The sequence below is a fragment of the Ovis canadensis genome, chromosome 16 (assembly GCF_042477335.2).
Source record: "Ovis canadensis isolate MfBH-ARS-UI-01 breed Bighorn chromosome 16, ARS-UI_OviCan_v2, whole genome shotgun sequence".
NCBI classification, from domain to species: Eukaryota; Metazoa; Chordata; class Mammalia; order Artiodactyla; family Bovidae; genus Ovis; species Ovis canadensis.
Window position 1 is genome coordinate 36,341,343 of NC_091260.1, and position 23,395 is coordinate 36,364,737.

A 23,395-nucleotide genomic window follows, 5' to 3' on the forward strand; every position below is an offset into this window, starting at 1 on the left:
AGTAAATTGACAAAGTCCAGTTTACAGCAGTGTCTGGTGCTATGCAAATCAGTGTAGCTTTTGTGGGGGAACAGTCATGCAATAACCATACTAGTTTGACCCAGCAATTCTACCCAAGAAGTGAGGACAAAGGTGTGAAAAGAAAATGTTGTGCAACAATGTTCGTTGAAGTTTCTCCCTATAAGAGGAGGACATTTGAAACAATCCTTAGCAAACCACAAGATGCAGGTACACTGAGAGGGGCGATGCGGCCACTATGAACTGTATCCACACTTGACATTTTATACACGAAATAACAAGCGACAGTAAAGGGAGGCTCCAACTGGACCAACATGTCGCCTGTGATTAAATGGAGACGCATTCATTTAAGGAACACAGGTCATATCAGAAATGAATTAAGATTGGAATAAATAATTGGTATTGAGGTTTTTGTTCTTGTTGCTGTTGTAGACTTGAGTCCAGAACAAAATTTAATTTACGAAAAAATAAACAAGGGAGACCCCTAGAGCTGTGTGTGGGCACTGAGCGGCCCCACGGCCAGTGCTATGGGTGCAGGGCAGAGGTTAGCTCAGTCGGGGTTTCTCACCTCGGCACCACTGATGCCTGGAGACTCATAATTCTGTGTTGCGGGAGCTGTTCTGTGCCTTGTAGGGTGACCACCGTCTTTGCTGGCTCTTACTCACTTGATGCCAGCAGCACCCTCAGGCATTGCCAAATGTCTGACAGTCAAGGATGGGAGACAAATGACCTGGGTCGAGAACCACCAGAGTGAGTGCTGAAAAGCCACAACTCTCCAGCTTAGTCACAGGCAGAGGCAGAGATCGTGAGGGCCGCGGGGAGCCAGGGAATATGTGCCCTTTTAAGAGGTCTGTCCTGAACCAATTAGGAGTCCAGAGTGACACAGCCTGATTTTGTTTTTCCTTTGCAGATACTTCAAAATTAAAACACTTTGTGCCGTCTGAGCCCTGTGTCTGTGGGCTTCACAGGGGTGGGTCAGCAAATGTTTTCTATAAAGGACCAGATGGTGACCATTTTAGGCTCTATGGGAGAAACTCTGTCACACCTACTCAGTTCTGTCTTTGTGTGCAGAAAGCAGCTGGCGATGATATATAAAAGACGAGTGTGACAGCGTCCCAACTAAGTTTCATCAGTAGACACTGAGTTCTGTAGAATTTTCACAGATCATTAAATGTTATTCTTCATTTAATTTTGTTTTCTAGTCTTTGAAAATGTAAGAATCATTTTTGGCTCATGGGCCCTTCAAACACAAAGCCCAGACTGGGCTCAAGGGCCAGCTGGCAGGGACCTGGGCTGAAGCATGCCTGCCACAGCAGCAATAGCTAAGAGCCCCTGGAGACCTGGGGAAGGGACTGGGGGCAGGGGGTGACTGGGGGTGTTGGGCAGACCCCACACGCTTTCCACAGGCTTTCCCCACACGAGGCAGGAGGGGCCATGGGGGGTGGCAGGACCTGCCCATCTTCTGCCTCTTTCAAAGCCCCACCCCCACCAGGACCCCCACCTCACACGTTTTATTGCAGCTGCCCGAGAAAGGATGAAGGTACCATCTCTCTTATTTGAACCACTAACCACTTCTCTCCCATTCTTTAAAAATTTTTTCTGATATTACTGTGAAACAAAGGCTAGTCACGGCACTAATGTAGCTGTTTGCGTGGTTCCCAGAGCCCCAGAAAACTCTAAGGAGAATTTTATCAGTTTTTTATGAGCTTGATAAAACAAGTTTTCCTGTTTGTGTCTTCTCAGCGTCTCTCTGACAGCAACAGAAAAAAACGCAGATGGCCCTCTCCATCTGCAGCCACAGAGGCAGCGCAGGACCCTAGAGCAGGGACGGGCCAGGGCTGGATTCCAGGAGGGGAAGGCCCCCGCCGGCTTCTCCCAGGCCAGGCCCGCAACCTGCTCTGCAGAGCAGTGCTGCTCAGTGTGCTCGCTGGCCTTCCTTGAAACTTGCCCCTTTTCCTGGCAGGAAACACTGACTCCTGCGAAACCACCTTGGGCCATCTAGAACAAAACAGAGGGCCCTAAATTCCCTAGCCCTCAAAGCTAGCAGAAGTAAATCTTAAGATGTTATAAGGGGGCTAATGGAAAGGGGAGAAAGGGATAAAAAGAAAAGAAACAAGAAATGGGAGGGGAAGAAAGGAAGCGTTTAAAAAGATGCAAAGCTGCTGGGAATGGTGGGGAAAAAGGAGCAGAAGACAGGAGGCAAGAAGGAAAGTGAGAAAGGGAATGAAACAGAGGAAGGGCCAAGAGTGTGGTACACGCGTTAAAGTCACTTCAGTCATGCCCAGCTCTTTGCGACCCACTGGACTGAAGCCCGACAGGCTCTTCTGTCTATGGAATTTTCCAGGCAAGAATACTGGAGTGGATCGCTGTGCCCTCCTCCAGGGGATCTTCCCGACCCAGGGATGGAACCCGCATCTCTTCTGTCTCCTGCACTGGCTGGCATGCAGGGTCTTTACCTGTATTGCTGCCTGGGAAGCCCCAGGGCGTGGTATTTGCCAGCTATTCATCAGAAGCTTCAGGTGTCAACGAATGGTAAGGGAGGGAGAGCAAGGGTAATGGCTTCATCCCTGAAACCCACTTCAATTTGTGAACTTTCCTCTCTCCCCACCATCAACTTCTTGGACTTTAGGTTCAAAAAGGTGTGAGGAGAAGAATAGAGGGACTCATGGCAGTCCCTGCCCCTCAGCTGGAGGTGGCAGAGGGTTTCTCAGGAGAGAGAGGCATGCGGGGTCCCAGGCTGGGGCCTCCTGTGAGCTCAGAGATCAGAGGTGGGTGGAAAGGGCCTGTCTGGGGTTCTGGAAGACAGGGAGTCCACAGGAGTGCCCACATAACAAGAGGGCTGGGGAGGGAGGCGTCAGGGCCGAGAGCGGCCACCACAGCCGGGAGTCCCTTTCATTTGGTCCCTTTCTGCTCCCAGAACATAGGCTCCCAGCGCCTGCCCCAGGCATCCTTTATTCCTAGATGTATCAGAGGTCACTGTTCTGTGAACCAGGACTGTGGAATCTGGGGGTGCTGTAGACACTGGAGACTTAATGAGGAGACAGCTTTGGGAAAGCATCCTTGCTTGTGCCCACGATAAGGATGCAGTGATTAGAGGAAAGTGGCAGGGGACAGGGAAGAGGGCACATCCCTGCCCGGGGTCAGGCAGCAGACCTCACATTCCCCTGAATATTTGCTGGCACTCAGAGCCAGTCCCAGGATGGACGGGGCATTGAAATCCCAGGTGAGCCCGAGCTCCAAACCCGAGGCAACTCACAATCTCTAACTTGGGGTGGTTCCTTCTAAAGGTCAGCGGCTGGCACTGGAAATTAATCTTGGTTATAGGAAAGTAAAGCAATGTTTTTGCACACCTGAGTCAGTGGCTTGTGAAGTCTGTGACCGCTGCTTGTGGACCACAAGCACAGACTTCTCACTCTTGGAGAAAATACCATCAACCTTTCTCTCTGGCAAATGCTGGGCTCACTGGGCCCCACTGCCCCTTCCTCACCAGGTTCTCAGCAACCTCCTGCAATGGCCAGACGAGCCATCACCAACGCCAGCAAGCCACTGTGCGCAGGGTGTGAGCCCAGGGCCAGCCGCAAGTTCCCAGGGGTCTGCCATCAGCCCTTGGGCCAGTCAAGGTTGTGGGCTCCCGGCTGTGTCGGGTGAAGGCAGAGGAGCCCGGTGTGGGAGCAGCACAGTTACTAAGCATTCCACGGGTGCAGGCCCTGCTTGGCTGCTTCTGGGGAGAGGCCTTTGCAGGGTGTGTTCCATAAGCATTCCTGGGCTCCGGGCCAGCATGAGGGACCAGAGTCCCTGTCAAAAAGCCACTTCCATCTACAGTGCCTTTCAACCCCCAGGCTTGGGTACAGACGGAGGGGCAGCAGGGGCCTCTGGAAACTGTTGGTAGGGCTGGGCTATGACCTGGACAGCAGGGCGGACCTGCCAGCCCAGGCTAGCGTCCCTCCCCCAGCACCATGCTGAGGCCTTCCCTTGTTCCTCCACCCCCCGCTGCAGGCATGGAGTGGGCCAAGGGCAAGAGTCCTGGGTTGGTTGTTGCTGCAAACACTTAAGATTTAATGAGGGTAATGAGGTGTTTCAGGCACTCCATCTAGAAGGCCACCCCACTTGCCGCCTCTGTGTTGAAAGAGAGATTTAAAGCGACTCTAAAGCGAGGCCAGGGCTGCCTCAGAGTAGAGCCTAGAGCCAGGGAAGTCAAGGAGATGGGAGATCCCCTCGACTCCCAGCAGGTCACCCAAGTGCCAACTAAACAACGGTCTTCTGGCAACAGGGAAAGTCTCTCCTGGAGCTGCGAGGAGCGGCGCCAGCACAGGCCATGCCCAAGGTCCACTTCCTTGGGAAGGCCACATATGTCTGCCTCCAGTGTCTACTGCCCCTCTAAGTCCATCTGCCAGGGGCCTCAGGGACAGCTTGTCAGGTGGACAACAACAACGACAAAATTGTTCTTCGTCTGCAAAGTGCTCAGGCTGATCAGCATCCTTTCTTCTCAAGCAAATTCCACGTCTGTACCAACCAAGTCTGGGGGTGTGCAAGGCTTTCTCTAACACCAGCAGGATGGGAAGATGCCAAGAAAGCTCTTGTAGCCATACCTTCCCCCTCTGTGTGTCACCCACACTGAGACACAGTGGGAGTCAAGCCACGGCAGCACTTAGACTTCTCTGTGGATTTGCTCTGGACGTTTTTCAGACACGAGAAATTCTCTGGTTGTCACTGAATTTTTCAAGTATGGGTTTGGTGCTCCTTCCTCACAGAGATGGTCTGGCCCAAAGCCCTGGACGGGAGGGAGAAGCTGCTCTCTGGCTTCTGGGCAGGTCCCCTCTAGCATCCCTGAGCACAGGCACTGGGGCCCTCCGGGTGGAATCTTGGCTGAAACAGCGAGACAGTAAGGCCTGTTTGGGGAGGCCACGTACTCATTCTTTTCTCCTCCCAAGATATTTTCCCAAACCTTTCCAGGATCCTCAGTGGAAACCACTTCCAGAAAACTCTCAAAGTTCACCACCAACTTGTCAATAAGGTCATTGGGTGAGTAACATGGTTTTAGAATCCCGTCTTCTCTGTTCACAGAGTCGTCAAACTCCTTCAGATTTAGCTTACCCTGGGAAAGTGAGAGAGACACGCCCTCAGTGGTCATTTGGGGGCCACATGTGATGTAGACAAAAGCTATTGGGCTTGGGACACCCAAAGCCCACCTCTGCACTAGTCTGCCACATTCATCTCAGAGGCTAGAAGTGGTGCCCTTCCATGGGAGCTTGGCAAGAGAAGCCTATTTCCTGAGAAGAACACACTATATTGAAATAATTTCTTCTTATAGGGAGCCCAAAGCTATTTTTCATATAATCACAGGCTCACAGAATCCCAGTGGAGATGGAGGCATCAAAATTAAAACTCTTACAGATGGAAAAACCACAGTCATAAATACAAATGATTTCCCCAATGTCACCAGAAAAATCAAAGATGGCTTCCTGGCAGGGGCAGGGTCTGACCTCTTTGCATTCTCAGAGCCTAGTTCAATGCCTGGCATATACTGAGTGATTAATAAGTGGGTGCTACAGATAATTCAAAAAACATTTTAGACATCAGACAATACTTCCTATGAATTAATTTACTCTCTTAATAACTTTTGATCAGTAGGAAGTTAAATAGGATAATACATGAATGATGAGAGAAGAAAATAAAAATAACAAAAATTTAATTAAATAAATAATAAAATAATTTTAATGTCCATGTTAAAAAGTCTTCTGAATTGAAATGAGGGCTAATACTAAAAATTCCTGGATCAAGGGATACTGAAAATAGTCCTTCAATAATAAGGTTTTAAAGGTTATGCTTGATTGGGATTATTTCTACTTAACCAAGAAATTAAACCTTAAAAATTTCAGGACAGTTTTCACTTTCAAAATGTATGTGAAAGGAAACTTTCTATTATGAATAACTCATGAGAATACCCACTGCCAACTTCTCCAATCTGAGAAAAACAATTTGATGCAGCCTGCCCCAGCCTTTGGACAGAAATGCACATAAGCAGTCAAGGTTTCTGGATTCATTTGCTCCAGGCTGCTTTTTCAATGGCCTCCAACCTTATAGCTGGGCTCTCCTTCTTTCTAACTGGACAGTCAGGTCCTTAAAGGTAAGGCCAGTGTCTTTCTTCTGTGGCATCCTTTATAGGACCAGTTCTATGCCCAGCAAACACCAGGTTCTATGAGCCTAATGAAGTCCTTTCCTCTTGTCCAAAGATTGAGGTCAAAGTTGTTCCAGGAAGGCTGATTCCACTTGTCCTGCCAGCCATTCCCTGGGATGTTTAAACCTCGAGTTCCCCTTATGTGAACCCTGTGCAAATCTCAGCCCAGGACTGCTCCCCACCTGCAACATCCTGTCCACCTCCCATAACCAGCCTGCTCACAATCTCCTTAATAGAAACAGGAGTGTTTACCTTGAAATCATCTCCACACCACGTGGCTATACTGCTTTCAGCAGGGTTGGGAACATCAGGCCAACATAGGTGCTTCAGTTTGCTAATAAGAGAGATTTTAAAACAGGAAGTGAGTGCAAGAAGCATTTTACTTGTACTGCATGGCCAAACCGAAAGAGTGTTAACTCGCCTTCCAATGGAGGAGACGCAAGACCCAGGTTCAAGTTGGGAAGATCCCCTGGAGAAGGAAATGGCATCCCACACCAATATTCTGGCCTGGAAAATTCCATGGACAAAGGAGCCTGGTCGGCTACAGTCCATGGGGGTCACAAAGAATCAGACATGACTGAGCATGCACACACACATGGGGAACTGTATGGCTCCCTATTGAATAATGGTAAGCTCACAGCCTCCTGATGGAAACTGAGAAAACAAAATACTTTGTTGGGGGCGGGTGGGTGGTGAAACTGAAAGTTATCTGTGGGATGTGATGGAGGGAGACCTTTCCCCAGACAAAGCTACTCTTTCCCACTCTCCTGCCACTGTGTTCCCACCCCCTGATCCTGGTGCCGGGAATCACACTATTGCAGAGCCATTTGTTTGAGATTTATTCCACAGGAAAGGAAACACTCTAAGTCTTATAAGATACCCATATTTTAGAGCAGTGATTCTCAAAGTGTGGTTCCCAACCAGCAGCATCATCAGCACCTGGGAGCTTTTAGATATGCAAAATGTACAAGAATTTGTGCTGAAGATTCAGTTACAATCCACAGGAACTGAGGTTGACTTAGTCTGACCATAACTAAGCACATCTTGGGCTTCCCAGGTGGCGTCAGTGGTAAAGAACCCACCCGCCAATGCAGGAGACATTAGAGACGTGGGTTCAATCCCTGGGCTGGAAAGACCCCCTGGAGGTGGGCATGGCAACCCACTCCAGTATTCTTGCCTGGAGAATCCCACAGACAGAGGAGTCTGGCAGGCTATGGTCCCTAGTCGGGGTTTCTAGGGTCGCAAAGAGTCAGACACGACTGAAGTGACTTAGCGCACGTGCACACGCAAGCGCAGCTTGGCAGAGAAGGCTCACAACTGTGCAGTTCTGGAGAGAGAGGCCTACCAGGGAGGGAGCCTGTGACCCTCAGGGTAGAATGAGGCACCCCGGGAGAGAAAGCACAAGACCCTGAAGACAGGCTTCCTTCCATACAGTGGCCAGAGCAGGCAGGACAAATGGCCTTCAGCCCGCCCTCCAACACTGTGTAACTAGCAAGGAGCAGTCTATGCTGGGCATGTGCTAGCCAGTGCTCCAGCACCATGGGCACCCTGCTCCCTACTCTACCTAGAAGAGAAGCTGGCCACCTGGAGACCCTTTGCTGCTGCCAGTGGTCCCCACTAGACACTGAGAGAGAGGATCTTCTCCCCAGCTCTAGTCTCAATTGCAGAACATAGCAGATAAAGCCTGTGAGGCAGCTGGCACTTCCCTGGCTTCAAAAAGTCCTAGGCCTGGTACATGGGGCTGTGGGGGGGTGGAGATCATCTGCTCCAGTTAGAATTCTGATGTGCCACAGTGTAAGGCACATGATAAACTCAGTAGCTATGTGAAAAATCAAAAAATGAACGAATATGCCTAAATGGCAGAGTGCCCTCTTCCACCCATGGTGCCTTCTACCCCCTTTCCATCCCTGATTTTGAGGGCCCACATTGTTGTCTCCAAACTCACTTGGGTTTTTTGATGCCATATGCCACCATCAGGATGATGAGAATAAGAAGGCCCCCTCCAACCAGAGAAGTTACAAGAAAAATCTCAAAGACACCTTTGGGAAAAGGAGAACAAAAGTCAGTAGTAGGCTGAGCTCCTTACTTTCTTGACAAAAATCAAACATTAATAATTCCTTCCAGTTTTTATGCAGAGTACATCATGAGAAATGCTGGGCTGGAGGAAGCACAAGCCGGAATCAAGATTGCCAGGAGAAATATCAATAACCTCAGATATGCAGATGACACCACCCTTATGGCAGAAAGCAAAGAAGAACTAAAGAGCCTCTTGATGAAAGTGAAAGAGGAGAGTGAAAAAGTTGGCTTAAAGCTCAACATTCAGAAAACAAAGATCATGGCATCCCATCCCATCACTTCACGGCAAATAGATGGGGAAACAGTGGAAATAGTGGCTGACTTTATTTTTCTGGGCTTTAAAATCACTGCAGATGGTGATTGCAGCCATGAAATTAAAAGATGCTTACTCCTTAGAAGGAAAGTTATGACCAACCTAGAGAGCATATTGAAAAACAGAGACATTACTTTGCCAGCACAGGTTTCTCTAGTCAAGGCTATGGTTTTTCCAGTGGTCATGTATGGATGTGAGAGCTGGACTATAAAGAAAGCTGAGAGCCAAAGAATTAATGCTTTTGAACTGTGGTGTTGGAGAAGACTCTTGAGAGTCCCTTGGACTGCAAGGAGATCCAACCAGTCCATCCTAAAGGAGATCAGTCCTGAGTGTTCATTGGTAGGACTGATTTTGAAGCTGAAACTCCAATACTTTGGCCTCCTGATGTGAAGAGCTGATTCATTGGAAAGACCCTGATGCTGGGAAAGGTTGAAGGCGGGAGGAGAAGGGGACGACAGAGGATGAGATGGTTGGATGGCATCACCGACTCAATGGACACGGGTTTGGGTGGACTCCAGGAGTTGGTGATGGACAGGGAGGCCTGGCGTGCTGTGGTTCATGGGGTTGCAAAGAGTCGGACATGACTGAGTGACTGAACTGAACTGAACCGAACCAGTAGTTTTAGCAACATATTCCTTGTCAATTTTCTTCCAATTTAATTCAAATTCATTTCATTTCTCCTTCCCTGAATAATACTGACAGAAATTATGTTCCCCAGGTTCATCCTCCAGTTTCATTCATTTAATAAACAATTTCTGAGAACTTACAATTTGCCAAACACTATTCTGAGTAAGAAAATAAACAGCAAGAAACACAAGAATCCCTACTCTCATGGAGTTTACATGAGAGTAAAGAATTGTACAAGAATTGAGACAATAAATAATGCAAGATTATTTCAGATAAAATGGGTATTTTTAAAAATTATTTCTATTATTAGAGAATAACTAGGGTAAAGTAGGATAGGAGTTAGCACCTTTAGATAGGGTGGCAAAGGAAGGCTCTTGGGAGAAGTGAAATTTGAGCTAATGTGAATAATGAGAAGGAATGAGCCATGTTCATTTTGGGGAAAGCATTCCAGGCAGAAAAAAGAGCAGATGCAGGAGCATAAGTGGGAACATAATTGGGAAGTGGTGGGAGGTGAGCCCAGGAAGGGACAGATGAGGAAGGGCCCTAAAAGCTATGGGAAGGAGTTTGGATTTTATTTAAAATACAACAGAAGCCACTGGTGGCTTTTAAGCAGGGCATCTAGGATTCTAAACTCTGGCTGCTGTGTGGAAAACAGATGGTAGAGGATCAAAGATAGAAGCAGGGAGATCTATAAGAACCAAAGGTAAGAAAGGCTCCAAGGTAGAATTTTGCCTTCAAGTTGACCCCTAGAGAAATTCCACCAGATAATGCAATTTGTGCCTAGTGTTGTAAAAATATAACACGATTTTTAAAAATTTTAAAGAGCAGTATCAAAAAAGAAGTCCCTAAAGACAATGTTTCAGTCAATAAAAAAAGAACATGTTTTCTGTGTAGAAACATATACTGTACCCACATTTTCTAGAACCATAAACTACTTGTCTTCTCTTGGAAACATGATAAACAAGGGACTTCCAAGAATACTTAGACTATTTCTAGCTTTTATTGAAATTTTGCAATATTCTTTCACTTTTAAGTTTCATTTTTAAAAACAGTGTTAGTATATCAAGGAGATCCAACCAGTCCATTCTGAAGGAGATCAGCCCTGGGATTTCTTTGGAAGGAATGATGCTAAAGCGGAAACTCCAGTGCTTTGCCAACCTCATGCAAAGAGTTGACTCACTGGAAAAGACTCTGATGCTGGGAGGGATTGGGGGCAGGAGGAGAAGGGGATGACCGAGGATGAGATGGCTGGATGGCATCACTGACTCGATGGACGTGAGTTTGAGTGAACTCCGGGAGTTGGTGATGGACAGGGAGGCCTGGCATGCTGCGATTCATGGGGTCACAAAGAGTTAGACACGACTGAGCGACTGAACTGAACTGAACTCAACTGAACAATCAAATCTCTGTCATTCAAAGACTTGGAAAAATTAACCTGTTTCTCCCATCTTCCTTTCTTTTTTCTCTTTCATCTCCCTTCTCAGCCCATCTTCTTTCCCTCTTGAATAGCCCCCACAAGCATCATATGAATCACATTATATTTTATATTATTGTTGTATTTATTAAATTTTTCTTTCTCCCATTTTTAATATAAAATCTGATTACTAGAACATATTATGCACTTTTTTACTCAGAAGACTCCACAAATGTGACATTAAGTGGGTCAATGGTGCAAGGTTTTTACTTGTTTGACACACAGGGATTGACGACTGTGAACTGGGGACTGTCTTCAGGTGGGGCTGGTTTGAAGGGTCAGTAAAGTTGGCATTAACTTGATCCCTCCTCTCTATGAAGATTTGGGGCTACCCCCGAAGAAGAAGCAAAATGAACCATCTTTCCAAATTCAGCTCTCAGTCTTCCTGCCCTCCCTCCCATTACTCATATGTTTTCCTGGAAGGCCAGTGAGTCAGAGAACAAATGGTTCTTCCTACTTCACCCTTTTACTTGGCTTCCCCCTGCCCCTGGCAAACACCACCTGTGACTGGCCTAGGAGAAATGCCAAGGAGACATTCCCAGGGAATAAAGGAGTACTCACTAATTGACAATGTCTTGAAGTTTATCCTGGGGCCATCAACTCCCCCAGCACTGGTGCTGGCCTTGACCCAAACAGTGTAAGAGGTCTTTCGTGTCAGGGACTCCAGGTCATACTGCAGGATGCTGGAGTTGACTGTCTTGGCTAAAGGAAAAATATAGAAGTCAAACACCACAGCCAAACTCAAGTGAAAACTGTGCTTTATTGCAGCTCAAATAAGAGCACTGGAACCTGTGTGCTTCCAAGCTTGGCCATCTCACACTCCTATCTCTCTATCCATTATAATTAGCTTATTAAGATGGATCAAAGACCTAAATATAAGAGTTAAAACTATAAAATGCTTACAAAACCACATAGGGTAGATCTATATGGCCTTGAATATGACAAAGACTTCTTAAATATGACTTCAGCACAGAAGCAGCAGAAAGATTAAACTGCACTTCATCAAAATTAAAAGTTCTTGTGCATCAAAAGACACTATCAAGAGAGGGAAAAACTCACAGAATGGAAAAAATATTTGCAAATCATACATTTGATAAGGAATTTGTATCCAGAATTTAAAAAAAAAAAACACCCTAACAACTGAACAACTGAAAGACAAACAGCCCAATTTAAAAATGAGCAAAGAGACTGAAAAGACTTTCTCTAAAGAAGATATACACATCTGTGTCTTTTTTGCTGTCTTGCATACAGGGTCATCATCGCCATCTTTCTAAATTCCATATGTATGTGTTAGTATACTGTATTGGTGTTTTTCTTTCTGGCTTACTTCACTCTGTATAATCGGACTCAGAGGGAGAGGGAGAGGGTGGGATGATTTGGGAGAATGGCATTGAAACATGTATACTATCATGTAAGAATCGAATCGCCAGTCTATGTCCGATGCAGGATACAGCATGCTTGGGGCTGGCACACGGTGATGACCCAGAGAGATGTTATGGGGAGGGAGGTGGGAGGGGGGTTCACGTTTGGGAACGCATGTACACCTGTGGTGGATTCATGTCAATGTATGGCAAAACCAATACAGTATTGTAAAGTAAAATAAAGTAAAAATAAAAATTTAAAAAAGAAGATATACAAATGGACAACAAACACATATAAAAGATTCTCTACATCATTAGTTATTATGGAAGTGCAAATCAAAACCACATTGATTTGGCTGGTTCATGTTGATATATGACAGAAACCAACACGTTGTTGTAAAGCAATTATCCTTCAATTATATATAAATACATTTTTAAAAAATCACATTGAGATAGCATTTTATACCCACTAGGACAGCCACACTTTTTAAAAATGGAAAATAACAAGTGTTGATAAGGATGTAGAAAACTAGAACTCTAATTTATTGCTGGTAGTAATGTAAATTGGTATAGCTGCTATGGAAAACAGTTTGGTGGCTCCTTGGTAAGTTAACTTAGAATTCCCAAATGACCTAGCAATTCTAATCCTAGTATATACCCCCAAAGAATTAAAAGCAGAGATTCAAACAGATATTTATACACCAATGTTCACAGCAGCATTAATCACAGCGGCTAAAATGTTTTATCAACTGATGAATGGATTTTAAAAAATGTTTCTTGATATAAAAAAATATTATTTAGCCATAAAAAGGAATGAGGGACTAATACATGCTACAACATGGATGAACTTTGAACACATTATGCCAAGTGATAGAAGCCAGGCCAAAAAAAAAAAAAAAAGGTCACATATTGTATGATTCTGTTTATATGAAATATCCAGAATAGGTAAACCCATAGAAACAGAAAGGAGTTTTCTGGTGGCCGCGGACTGTGGGACAAGGGTAAGGAAGTGACTGATTGATGGGTACACAGTTTCTGTTTGGAGTGGAAATAAGTAGTGTTATGGTTACAACATTATGGATGCTTAATACTTAGTGCCACTAAATTGTATACTTTCACATGTTTGAAATGGTAAAATTTACATTATATGTATTTTACCATAACAACAAAAAAAATTAGCCTAAACAGAAACCCAGGCCTAGCCCACAATTGAAGATGTCAGGCAATATTGTAGATGCAAGAAAAAGGCAGTGGACAGTAGAAGCCATTGTAAAGGGTCCTTCACTGAAGCAAGTGCCACCAAACAGGGTCTGTCCCCTCTAGCCTTTAATCTAGGCATGTGCCACTCTGGAGTAAAGGTCAAGAAGCTCCCAGGAGGCCCACTGTTCACAGCCTGATGGGCACAAATTGTATCAATTTCTCTGGTCCCTACAGGACTCTCAGGTACAGTCATTTCAACCTCATTTGACTCTTAAAAACTCAAGAGATGGACACCCTTGACTCTGTTTTCAGAGAATCTCAAGGAAGTTAGTGATTCCTGCAAAATGGAAGGGCACCCACCACAGGATCTACCTCGATAGCAGGTCTAGCTGCAGCATCTATCTGGGGCTTGGGGTTCTTTCAGCTTGACTATAAGCTCACTTACAGAATTCCTTTCCATCTTCAGCTTGGTAAAATATGGTGTAATTGTTGATGAAGCCATTTCTCTGATGCTTGGGTATCTCCTTCCATGTAATTGTGACTGTCCTCACACCAATGTTCTCCACCTTCATCTTGGGACCTTCTGATGGAACTTTATAGGACGAGGAGACAAATGAACACCGAATCACACCCCAGCAGGTCCTTCCCCTACGAAGTCTCTGCCCTGTCCTCAAACTGTAATCAGTGCTGGGGGTGGGAGATGGGGCAGAGTAGGGAAATGATGAATCAACTTGTCTTGAGAAAACTGTTGTCTAGAATCATGCCTCTCAAACAGGAAGAGAAGCAGAGTCAAAGACCAGAGAAAGAGTACTTCCTCATAGACCTCTCACTAATTTGGCACCCAGCTCTTTCATCCATACGTGTAATAGCTATTATCAAACCGTTGAAGATTATGCCTCCGTGAGCTATCTTTGAGTGACAGGATATATTTCCTAAGGTTGAATCTGGAAGATGTTAACTTCCAAAAAGGTAGAAGTAAAGTCTGAGTGGTTTGATGCCGGGAGCCAGCGTGAGGAACTCCACCCATGGCAAAGGTCATGAGGAAGGAGGCTTCGGCATACACAAAGGCAAGATGGAGCCTCAGGAAACCCCCTGTTCCCGAGCATCTACCCCCAAAACCAGAGTCTACCTACTTTACTGTTTCATGCTCTCACCTACACCTCTGACTTTATGGGGGGCTGTTCCCCACCAGTTCTCTCGGAGAAGGAGTAAACTTGCAGGTCCAGTCAATAAAAATTCCTGGGCGTGACAAGGGTGTCTCAGGTCAAACCTCTCTGCTGGCAGACTAGTTTGTGTGACAGGATTATTCACACTCCTGCCACTAGGCACATGATTGTTTACTACTTCTCAACCATAAACAGCACAGAGAGTTTGGAGTATTTTGAAAATCTTAATTAGCATAGGGCTTTTCTCATTGTTGAGTCAATGATTGCTGCCAGGCCTCCATATCCTTAGGCACCTGGGAATATATTAATGTATTTGGAATATAGAAAAGGAAATATAGTAGTTTTTGATGTTAGCAATACTAGACTTTTTGAATTAATGAATTTTCTCTTCTGTTACTCACTGTACTTTGTTATAAATCACTGTGTCCTTGCTATGTAAAAATGTAACTTTATCACTATCTTAAGACTAAATAGATCTTAAGGGGAACATCAGTGAAGGGTTTTCATTTGTTGGGCTGATGTTTGCTGCTAAATCTCCATATTCCCTGCCCTTATAATAAATATAACTAGCATATAGGAGAAATAAGTATTAACCTTTAAGATTAATCATGTTAACCTTAGGTTAAATAAATTCCTTTCTTAGTTATAACCCACTACACCCTCACCCTATAGGAATGCAACTTTATCTGGTACCTTCAGAGGGTGGCGCCTGGTTTAAGAAAAACACCCTTGGAAAAAATAAGTTTTCTGGTTAACTGACGATTATCAGAAAGAAAGGGTCGTAAAATGTCAGCAGGCCTCATGGCCAGAAGATGATGTAAAACCCCTATGACCTGTTTTGTATACATTTATGTGAAGCACCTGATTTTGATAAAGGTCAGGACTGCCGACCCCCATGTGACTTTAAAGTTTCCATTTGTCTCTATGTGTAACAAAGGGTATATAAGCAAACCTAAAAAATAAAGAGATTGGATCAGTTTCTGGAAAGACTGATTCCCCCGTGTCGTTTCTTTCTTGCTCCCCATTTTTCTGGCTGAATTCCCCTCTGGAGAATGGGTGCTTGCCACGTCTACTTACTTGCCCTGGCTTTTAAGTTCCATGTGAGAAGGAGCCCGAGGAGGGGCATCTTCTGATATTCAAGTGGCACCGGTGGCCCAACGTAGATGGTGCAAATTCCTTGTCTTGGAATTTTTTTGGTATCCCACATAAACCAAGTTATTCAGCCTCTTTTTCTCCACTAATATTTCCTACTACACTATCCGTTTCTAATCTATATCTGTAATTAAATAAGTTTTTTCCTAGGACACCGATTCCATCTCCACTTCGAATTACCCTGGATCCACCGGGGCTGGACCCCGGCAGTTCACCAATAAAACCTTTGCTTATTGTTATACAATCAAATATAATTTTTTAGCATCTCCAAGTTATTCTTAGGGTCCCTAGCTTGGTCTTTTCTGATTATAGAGCTGTTGGCACTGTTTCTTTGTGACTCTGGGCAAGTTGGTTCACCTCTTTGAGCCTTGCTTTTGTGAGATGAGGGACTTGAGCTTGATGATCTCTAATGTCCACCACAGCTTTAAAATTCAGTGACTCCATACTTTGACCCCAACTGTGTCAACTACTACAAACTGTAATAAGTATACATAGCTTACTACAAGCTAAATGTGCAGCAAGGATAAGCACTAAAGCAACTGTGAACAAGCTACAGGCCTTCGCAGCCTTGGGTAAATGATGGATAGGCCCCAGAGTTGCCTTTGCCCAGTGGAACCTTGTCCATACATACCACCTTCTTTGACATAAGCCTGGATGGAATATGGTTCACCCACTCGGTTTTGCAACATTGGATACACAGAGATATTATAGCACCAGAAAGGTTTCAGTTCATCTGTAGAAAAAGGGGAGGTAGAGAGGGAATGGGGCAGCGGGAGGGAAAGAGAGAGAAGGAGGGAGGGAGGGAGAAAGAAGCGTTAGGTGCAGAGCACAGCATAGAGGAAGGAACGCTAGACTAAGACTTAGGACATATGACTTACAGAAGGTATTTTATTTCCCTATCGTCTCCACATCTGGAAAATAAGGGAGTTAAGTTGGATGGTCTCTAATATCTATGTTGGTTCTAACATTTAAAAACTAATTCCTAGAACCAAACCTGCACCACTCTGACAAAATGGTTGAGCCACCCAGGAAAGGAGAAGTAAGAGATCCAGGCTCTCCTTCGTCACTGACTTTGTTACATCATTTGGGATGCACCTCAGAATAAACTTAATTCTTCTTTCAATAGCATATCACCCTAGAGAACTCAGCTACCATAAATTCTAGCTCTTCTGTCTGTCTGCATCCCTACATAAGTATAATTCTTCATATAGATGCTATTAAGTATTAAAAATGGTTGGGGTGATAGGACTGGGAGAGTAAAGCCTCACTTAAATGTCTTATATGGAGCAGGGACTTTCTTGAAAAGAAGGCTATTCTCTGTATCAGTCACTTGGGGAAGGGCCCTAGAACCTAAACATGCAGCCAGAACTGAAGGAGGCCCCCTGAGTAGGACAGATGGGATACAAAGTCCGGTGTTTCCACGCAATCACATGATTTCCACATTGCATCCACATGATCACGGTATCTGGAAAGAGCTCTCTGATGGTGGGTGTCCACCACCAAAGAGGGTACTTTCCACCTGGAAACACGTCAGCTGCCTAGTCTGATGCTCATGGCTTCTTATTCCAGCAATGCTGGGAAATGCCAAGAAGCACATGTCACTAAGCTTGCCCTAGCCTGTCAAATTCTATTACTCACAATTTACAGGTAAGAAGCCAAAATTAAGGATTTTAAAACCGGTAAAAATGAAAGTGAATCCTACACAGCAAGAACCTGTGGGGTCCTCACTGGCTACCTTGCTGGATTGTCCAGTTCCTGGTGTGAGACACAGACTCCCAGGAGATGGCCAAGGGCTTTGCATCCAAGTCTGGGACCCACTCCACCATCCATGTATCAACCTCTAGAGCAGAGCTTTGCCACTCCACCACCAGCTGGTCCTGAGTGAGGCTGGTGTGCATGGCCTCGATGCACTGGAACGCTGAAAGGAGAGGGAAAGATTGCTTCACAACACCGAACTCATCCTCCAGATGCACCAACCACATTTACATCTATTCACTGCCCAAAGTGTAAAGAAGGTCAAAGTTCAGGATCTCCACTGCCACCTTCCACTAGGATGCTATTTTTAATGTTTTTATTGTATCCCTTTTCCTTACTCTTAATATTTGATGAAGTGCCTTTTGTTATCTTCCCTAAATTTGCCTGTTGCCAGCAGAGAATCTTACTAGACAGTTGATGACTAAGAAGAATTACCTGGCAGCTCTGAGGTCTGTGCAAGTCAAAAGGAAAGTAAGCCGGAGACAAAGAATGGATCTCTAAAGGTAGAATTTCAGGCATCTATAATTTTGTGACTGGGAAGCTGGAAGCTGGTGACCCTAAAATCATACCAGGGTGATGACTTTGAATTTAAACTATCTAAACTGGTGCTATACAACCTGTCTATGCAGTCCCATCTTCAGGTAGGAAGAATTGTGTCTGCTACAGAAGGATATAGACACACTCAAATGAAGCACCTATTTGTGGACCAATAGGTAAATGACTACATTCCCTGCAGACCTAGCAAAAAGACAGGCGGGAAAACAGTCCACAGTGTTCTTTAGTAGAAAAGTTGAACATGTGGCTTCAAATCTAGTACCTGGGGTCTAATCAGAATCAGAGAGTTCCCTTACTGAAAATGTTCTGGATACGCAGAAAAGAGCACTACTGGAGATGTGGGGAGAGAAGGAGGAGAAGGAGGGCATGAAGGAGTGGGGCTCAGAAGACCACAGCATGTGGCTTTCCCCTCTTCTACTCCTCACCACCTGCAACAACCCTGAGCCTTTAGAATTGGAATCCACAGGAAGCATTTTTAAATAAACATAAAAGATGGTCCTGGATGAGGGCAGAAGATGAGATAGAGTCCCTCAAAAAAAGCTAAAATGCCTCTTGAAGTTGGAAACCTAGGCAAGTATAGAGATTTGGCATAAGAGGCCAGGGGGTACTAAATTCTGCTATGCCTATGCAACAAATACATTACTATGTGTAAAAAAGATAACTAATGAGAACCTACTCTATGGCAAAAGGAACTTTATTCAGTGCTCCGTGGTGACCTAAATGGGAAAGTGAAAGTTGCTCAGTTGTGTCCAACTCTTTGGGACCCCATGGACTGTAGCCACGGAATTCTCCAGGCCAGAATACTGGAGTGGGTAGCTGCTCCCTTCTCCGGGGGATCTTCCCAACCCAGGGGTCGAACCCAGGTCTCCTGCCTTGCAGGCAGATTCTTTACCAGCTGAGCCACAAGGGAAGCCAAAGAATACTAGAGTGGATAGCCTATCCCTTCTCCAGGGTATCTTCCCGACCCAGGAATCGAACCAGGGTCTCCTGCATTGCAGGCGGATTCTTTACCAACTGAGCTATCAGGGAAGCCAAAGAAATGGGAAGGAAATCTAAAAATGAGGGGATATGTGAATATGTATAACCGATTCATTTTGCTGTACAGCAGAAACTAACACAACACTGTAAAGCAACTGTGTGCATATTAGTCATTATTAAGTCGTGTCCAACTCTTTGTGACTCCATGGACTGTAGCCCACCAGGCTCCTCTGTTCATGGGCTTTCCTAGGCAACAATACTGGAATGGGTAGACACTTCCTTCTCTAGGGGAATCTTCCTGACCCAGGGATCGAACGCAGGTCTCCTGCATTGCAGTCAGATTCTTTACCATCTGAGCCACCAAGGAAGCTCCCCCCTCCAAAAGCAACTATACTCCAATAAAAATTAATTTAAAATAAAAGGAAAACAACAAGCCCCAGAGGGCTGTGTATGTATTTAGGAGCCTCTGTTCTTGAAGCTCACAATTGATGGGAAAGGAGTTCTTTCCCCATACTGGGCCTTTATGAGAGACTTCAGCATCTGGTCTAGAGGCAAGGCCAGAGAATCTGTCAACTTGAAAGGGCAGCTCTGAGACATGGGGAAATTGTGAAGCTGGAGTGGGGCAAGCAGTACAGAGCCAGGAAATCAACCCCACCTAAGCCCTAGCATTCCAGCTCTCTCCTCCCTGCCTTCCCCTGCTCACAGCCTCTAAGCATCCTTAGTCACTGTTGCAGTCAAGCTGAAAGTCATTATTGGAGCATTTGGAAACTTACTCAGCCTCTTGAAGCAGGTAACATTAGTGTTCCCTGATCCCCTCAGTTGGTAAAGAATCTGCCTGCAATACAGGAGACCTGGGTTCAATTCCTGGGTTGGGAAGAGCCCCTGGAGAAGGAAATGGCAACCCACTCCAATATTCTTGCCTGGAGAATCCCATGGGCAGAGGGGCCTGCAGGCTATATAGTCCATGGGGCGCAAGAGTCGGACACGACTTAAGAGACTAAACTGCCAACCGATCCCCTCTGATGCCTTTTGCTGTCTTTATATGTTGCCTGCTTGGGATAACTTTGACCTGTAACAAAATTCAGAGTTCCTGTGCAGGGTCAGGCTAGAGCCACCCTCCCCAGGACTGTCAACTCAGATAGAACCATTATGGGTTGAATTGTGTGCCTGCAGAAGATATTCTTGGTATTGCAGAATGTAACCTCATTTGGAAAGCAGATGTAAGTGGCTAAAATAAGATGAGAGTCCTTAGCCCAATATGACTGGTCTCTTTAAAAGTGGAATTTTAATGCAGAGACAGACACACACACAGGAAGCTGGTCATGTGAGGAATGAGTTGGATTAGAATTATACTGATACAAGCCAAGGAAAGCCTGGGGCTTCCAGAAGCTGGAATAAAAAGGAAGGATCCTCCCTTAGAAGTTTTTAAGGGAGCACGGTCTTGCCAATGCCTGATTTTCAGACTTCTAGCCTGCAGAACAATGAGGCAGTTGAGTTTCTGTTGTTTGAAGTCACCTAGTCTATGGCGCTTTGTTGAGATTTGGGAAAATCAATCAGCATCTTTGGCTCAGCCTCCTCTTCCTCCTCTTCCCTGGCCTTCCTTCCTTTTCTGATTAATAAACCACTTGCACGAACATCCCAACTTGAAGATGGAAGTGCATGTTGGTTGCTAACCACACACTCTTTCTCTTTAGCAGCATTAGAACTCTGAGAAGCAGAAGCCAGGTCTAAAGAGTTAAGAAATAAGCACAGATTCTGGACCACAGAGGGTGTGGAATCAAGCCATAAGTCAGCCTAGCAAGATGAAAGGGCCTGGGCAGCATTAAGGGTTGTTGAAAGAAGTTTCCAAGTCATTGTTCTACTGAATGTCGACTAATTGCCTCCATCACTCAATAATCACTTTTTGAGCAACTTCTCCAAACACAATACACCCCCAGATGTGGTAGGAAATAGATCCCTCTTGAGAAAAGAGGAAAGGGACTTAGATTGCAAAAGCCATTAATTTCTTATGATTTGTATGAAGTCAGTCACTCTGGGCCCATCAAATACCATTCTCAGATGCTAGCAGTGCTTCATCTTTGCCCACCCTCCTAGCCCAACTTGAACCCTACCTCAACTCAGTACCAACCTCCTCATTGGACAACTGGCCATGTTTTGCCATGTCCTGCCTCAGACCACTCCACAGCTGTCTGCTGGCTAAGGTCTCCTAGAGGCAGAGCTTCTTGTCTTGGGGCCAAAAGGAACCTGAAGGTGTTTCTATTTCAATTATTTATTTGAAAGATAGGAAAATAGAGGTCCACAGAGGAAAATAATCGTTCAGTATCACACAGCAGCTGTGATTAGATTTCTAAGTCACTTTACTAAGTCCACAGTTCTGGATAAAATATATTGGACAAGTTTGGAATCATGTAGACCTGTGGTTAAGTCCACCTGAGAGATCTTTGGCAAATTACTAAGCTTTCCTGAATCACAGCTTCATCAGCTAAAAAGTAAACCTGATAGCACCTATCTCATGGGTCATTTGAGGCTAAAATTAGATTGAACTGTATCATTTTAGCACAATGTCTGACACATCCTAATAGACAATGCTGGATGATTACAGCTAATGATTGTTAAAGTTACACTTATCATTATAACTATTCTCCAGGTGACTCTATTAAACAAAATTCTGTAAAACATCACATTCTTAAATGTCTTGGACTGGGAACTGCAAAGAGGCCTGTAAAGGGTCAAATGGTAAACGTTTTAGGTTTTGCAGGGCTCTGTTGCAAATAGCTGCCATTGCTGCACGTTGTTGCAGAGACACAGGAGACGAGGGTTCCTTCCCTGAGTCAGGAAGATCCCCTGGAGAAGGAAATGGCAACCCACCCCAGCATTCTTGCATGGGAAATCCCATGGATAAAGGAACTTGGTGGGTTACAGCCCACGGAGTTGCAAAAGAGTCAGACATGACTTATCAATTGAACAACAGCAATAAGATCTATAGAGAAAATAAAGTCAGGAAGAGGAAATAGATTGCCTGATATTCCTTGAATAAGACTCAAAGAAACTATTTTATTCCAAAACAGGATATAAAATATAAGTTTGTATGAAAGTAGCAACGTTTTTTAAATTAATTAAAGGTGTAATGAGCAATTATTGGCAAGAATAAACCTATGGCATGAGGCAGTCCATGGGGTTGCAAAGAGTCAGACACTACTTAGCAACTGAACAACAACAATTAACTAATTTCTAATTAAATTAGAAATATCCCTAACTAGATAGTCAAATGGGAGGGAGAAAAGGAAGAAAACAGCTGCTGCTGCTACTAAGTCGCTTCAGTCGTGTCCGACTCTGTGCGACCCCAGAGACCGCAGCCCATCAGGCTCCACCATCCCTGGGATTCTCCAGGCAAGAACACTGGAGTGGGTTGCCATTTCCTTCTCCAATGCAGGAAAGTGAAAAGTGAAAGTGAAGTCGCTCAATCGTGTCCGACTCTTAGCAACCCCATGGACTGCAGCCCACCAGGCTCCTCCGTCCACGGGACTTTCCAGGCAAGAGTACTGGAGTGGGGTGCCATTGCCTTCTCTGGAAGAAAACAGGAGAGTGAACAAATCAAGACTGGGATATGGTCAGCACTGTAAAGGGAAGATTTCGAAAGACATCTTTTAGCCACTGAGGATAAACATGGCAGATCTGACAGTTTTATAATGCTCAATCCAGCTTATACTCACTCAGAATAAAACAAATACATGCTGCACACAGAACTTCTGGCTCATGACTGTGTATCATATGATTTACGAAATCTGATTTTCAACACAGGCTTTATTCCAAAAGAAAATTATTTCAAGAAGCTCATTAATTAATTGAAGATTATGATCACCCCACCTTAACCTAAAGTGTCCTTACTTCATTTTCATTTTGATGCTAAAAAAACAGCAACCATTGAGAGGATAGGGACAACTCCTTGGCATATCAGATGGGGTTAGGCATCTAAATAAGAAGTTTATGTCATACTCACACTTTTCATCAATAGCTGGAATCCTCAAGGTGGCCTCTGGAGATTTCCCAAGAGAATTATAAGAAATCACATGTATCCAGTAGGTCTGGTTTCCCAGGTACAGTTCAGGCTGCTGGTTAGTAGTATTCATTGTCTTTGTGAGGTTAGTATTGTTTTCTGGAAAATACCATATGTTGTAACCAAGTACTTTCTCCAGGACTGGGGTTCCTTTTGCCTTCTGAACACAAAGGAAACAAAATTTACTGCTAACAGCAAAGAAAGAAAGTCATTGAGATAGTAATAAATGGTGGGAATCAGGGATGGGAGGTGATATTAACTATTAGGTGCTAAACTATAACCATGTGATGATCCCTCTGGGATGAGTAACATACCTTGTGCCATGTTAACCCTCCAAATGCCAGAAGAGGGGATTTCTAAATGGTCTCTTGGTATAAACCCTCGACATGAGTCTAATTCCACAAAGCTAAACTAGCATGATGCCCAAACCCCAGTGCAAGCAAACCACTCCTTCTTTCTTTAGGCAGCATCTTTCTCTCTGTCTT

General features: G+C 44.8%; 1 protein-coding gene across 1 annotated transcript in view; it reads right to left on the bottom strand.

The window, feature by feature from the left end:
* Positions 1-4,046: 4,046 nt before the first annotated feature.
* The window catches only part of IL31RA (interleukin 31 receptor A), a 50,806-nt gene continuing 31,457 nt past the window's right edge, over positions 4,047-23,395 (bottom strand). Inside the window, exons 8-15 of the mRNA XM_069556514.1 lie at positions 22,854-23,070; positions 17,301-17,483; positions 16,197-16,298; positions 13,693-13,839; positions 11,248-11,388; positions 8,142-8,235; positions 6,449-6,530; positions 4,047-5,113 (exon numbers count right to left, since the gene is read on the bottom strand). Coding sequence (XP_069412615.1) covers positions 4,667-5,113; positions 6,449-6,530; positions 8,142-8,235; positions 11,248-11,388; positions 13,693-13,839; positions 16,197-16,298; positions 17,301-17,483; positions 22,854-23,070 — 1,413 coding nt within the window. The 3' untranslated portion in view covers positions 4,047-4,666. The remainder of the gene's footprint in view (positions 5,114-6,448; positions 6,531-8,141; positions 8,236-11,247; positions 11,389-13,692; positions 13,840-16,196; positions 16,299-17,300; positions 17,484-22,853; positions 23,071-23,395) is intronic.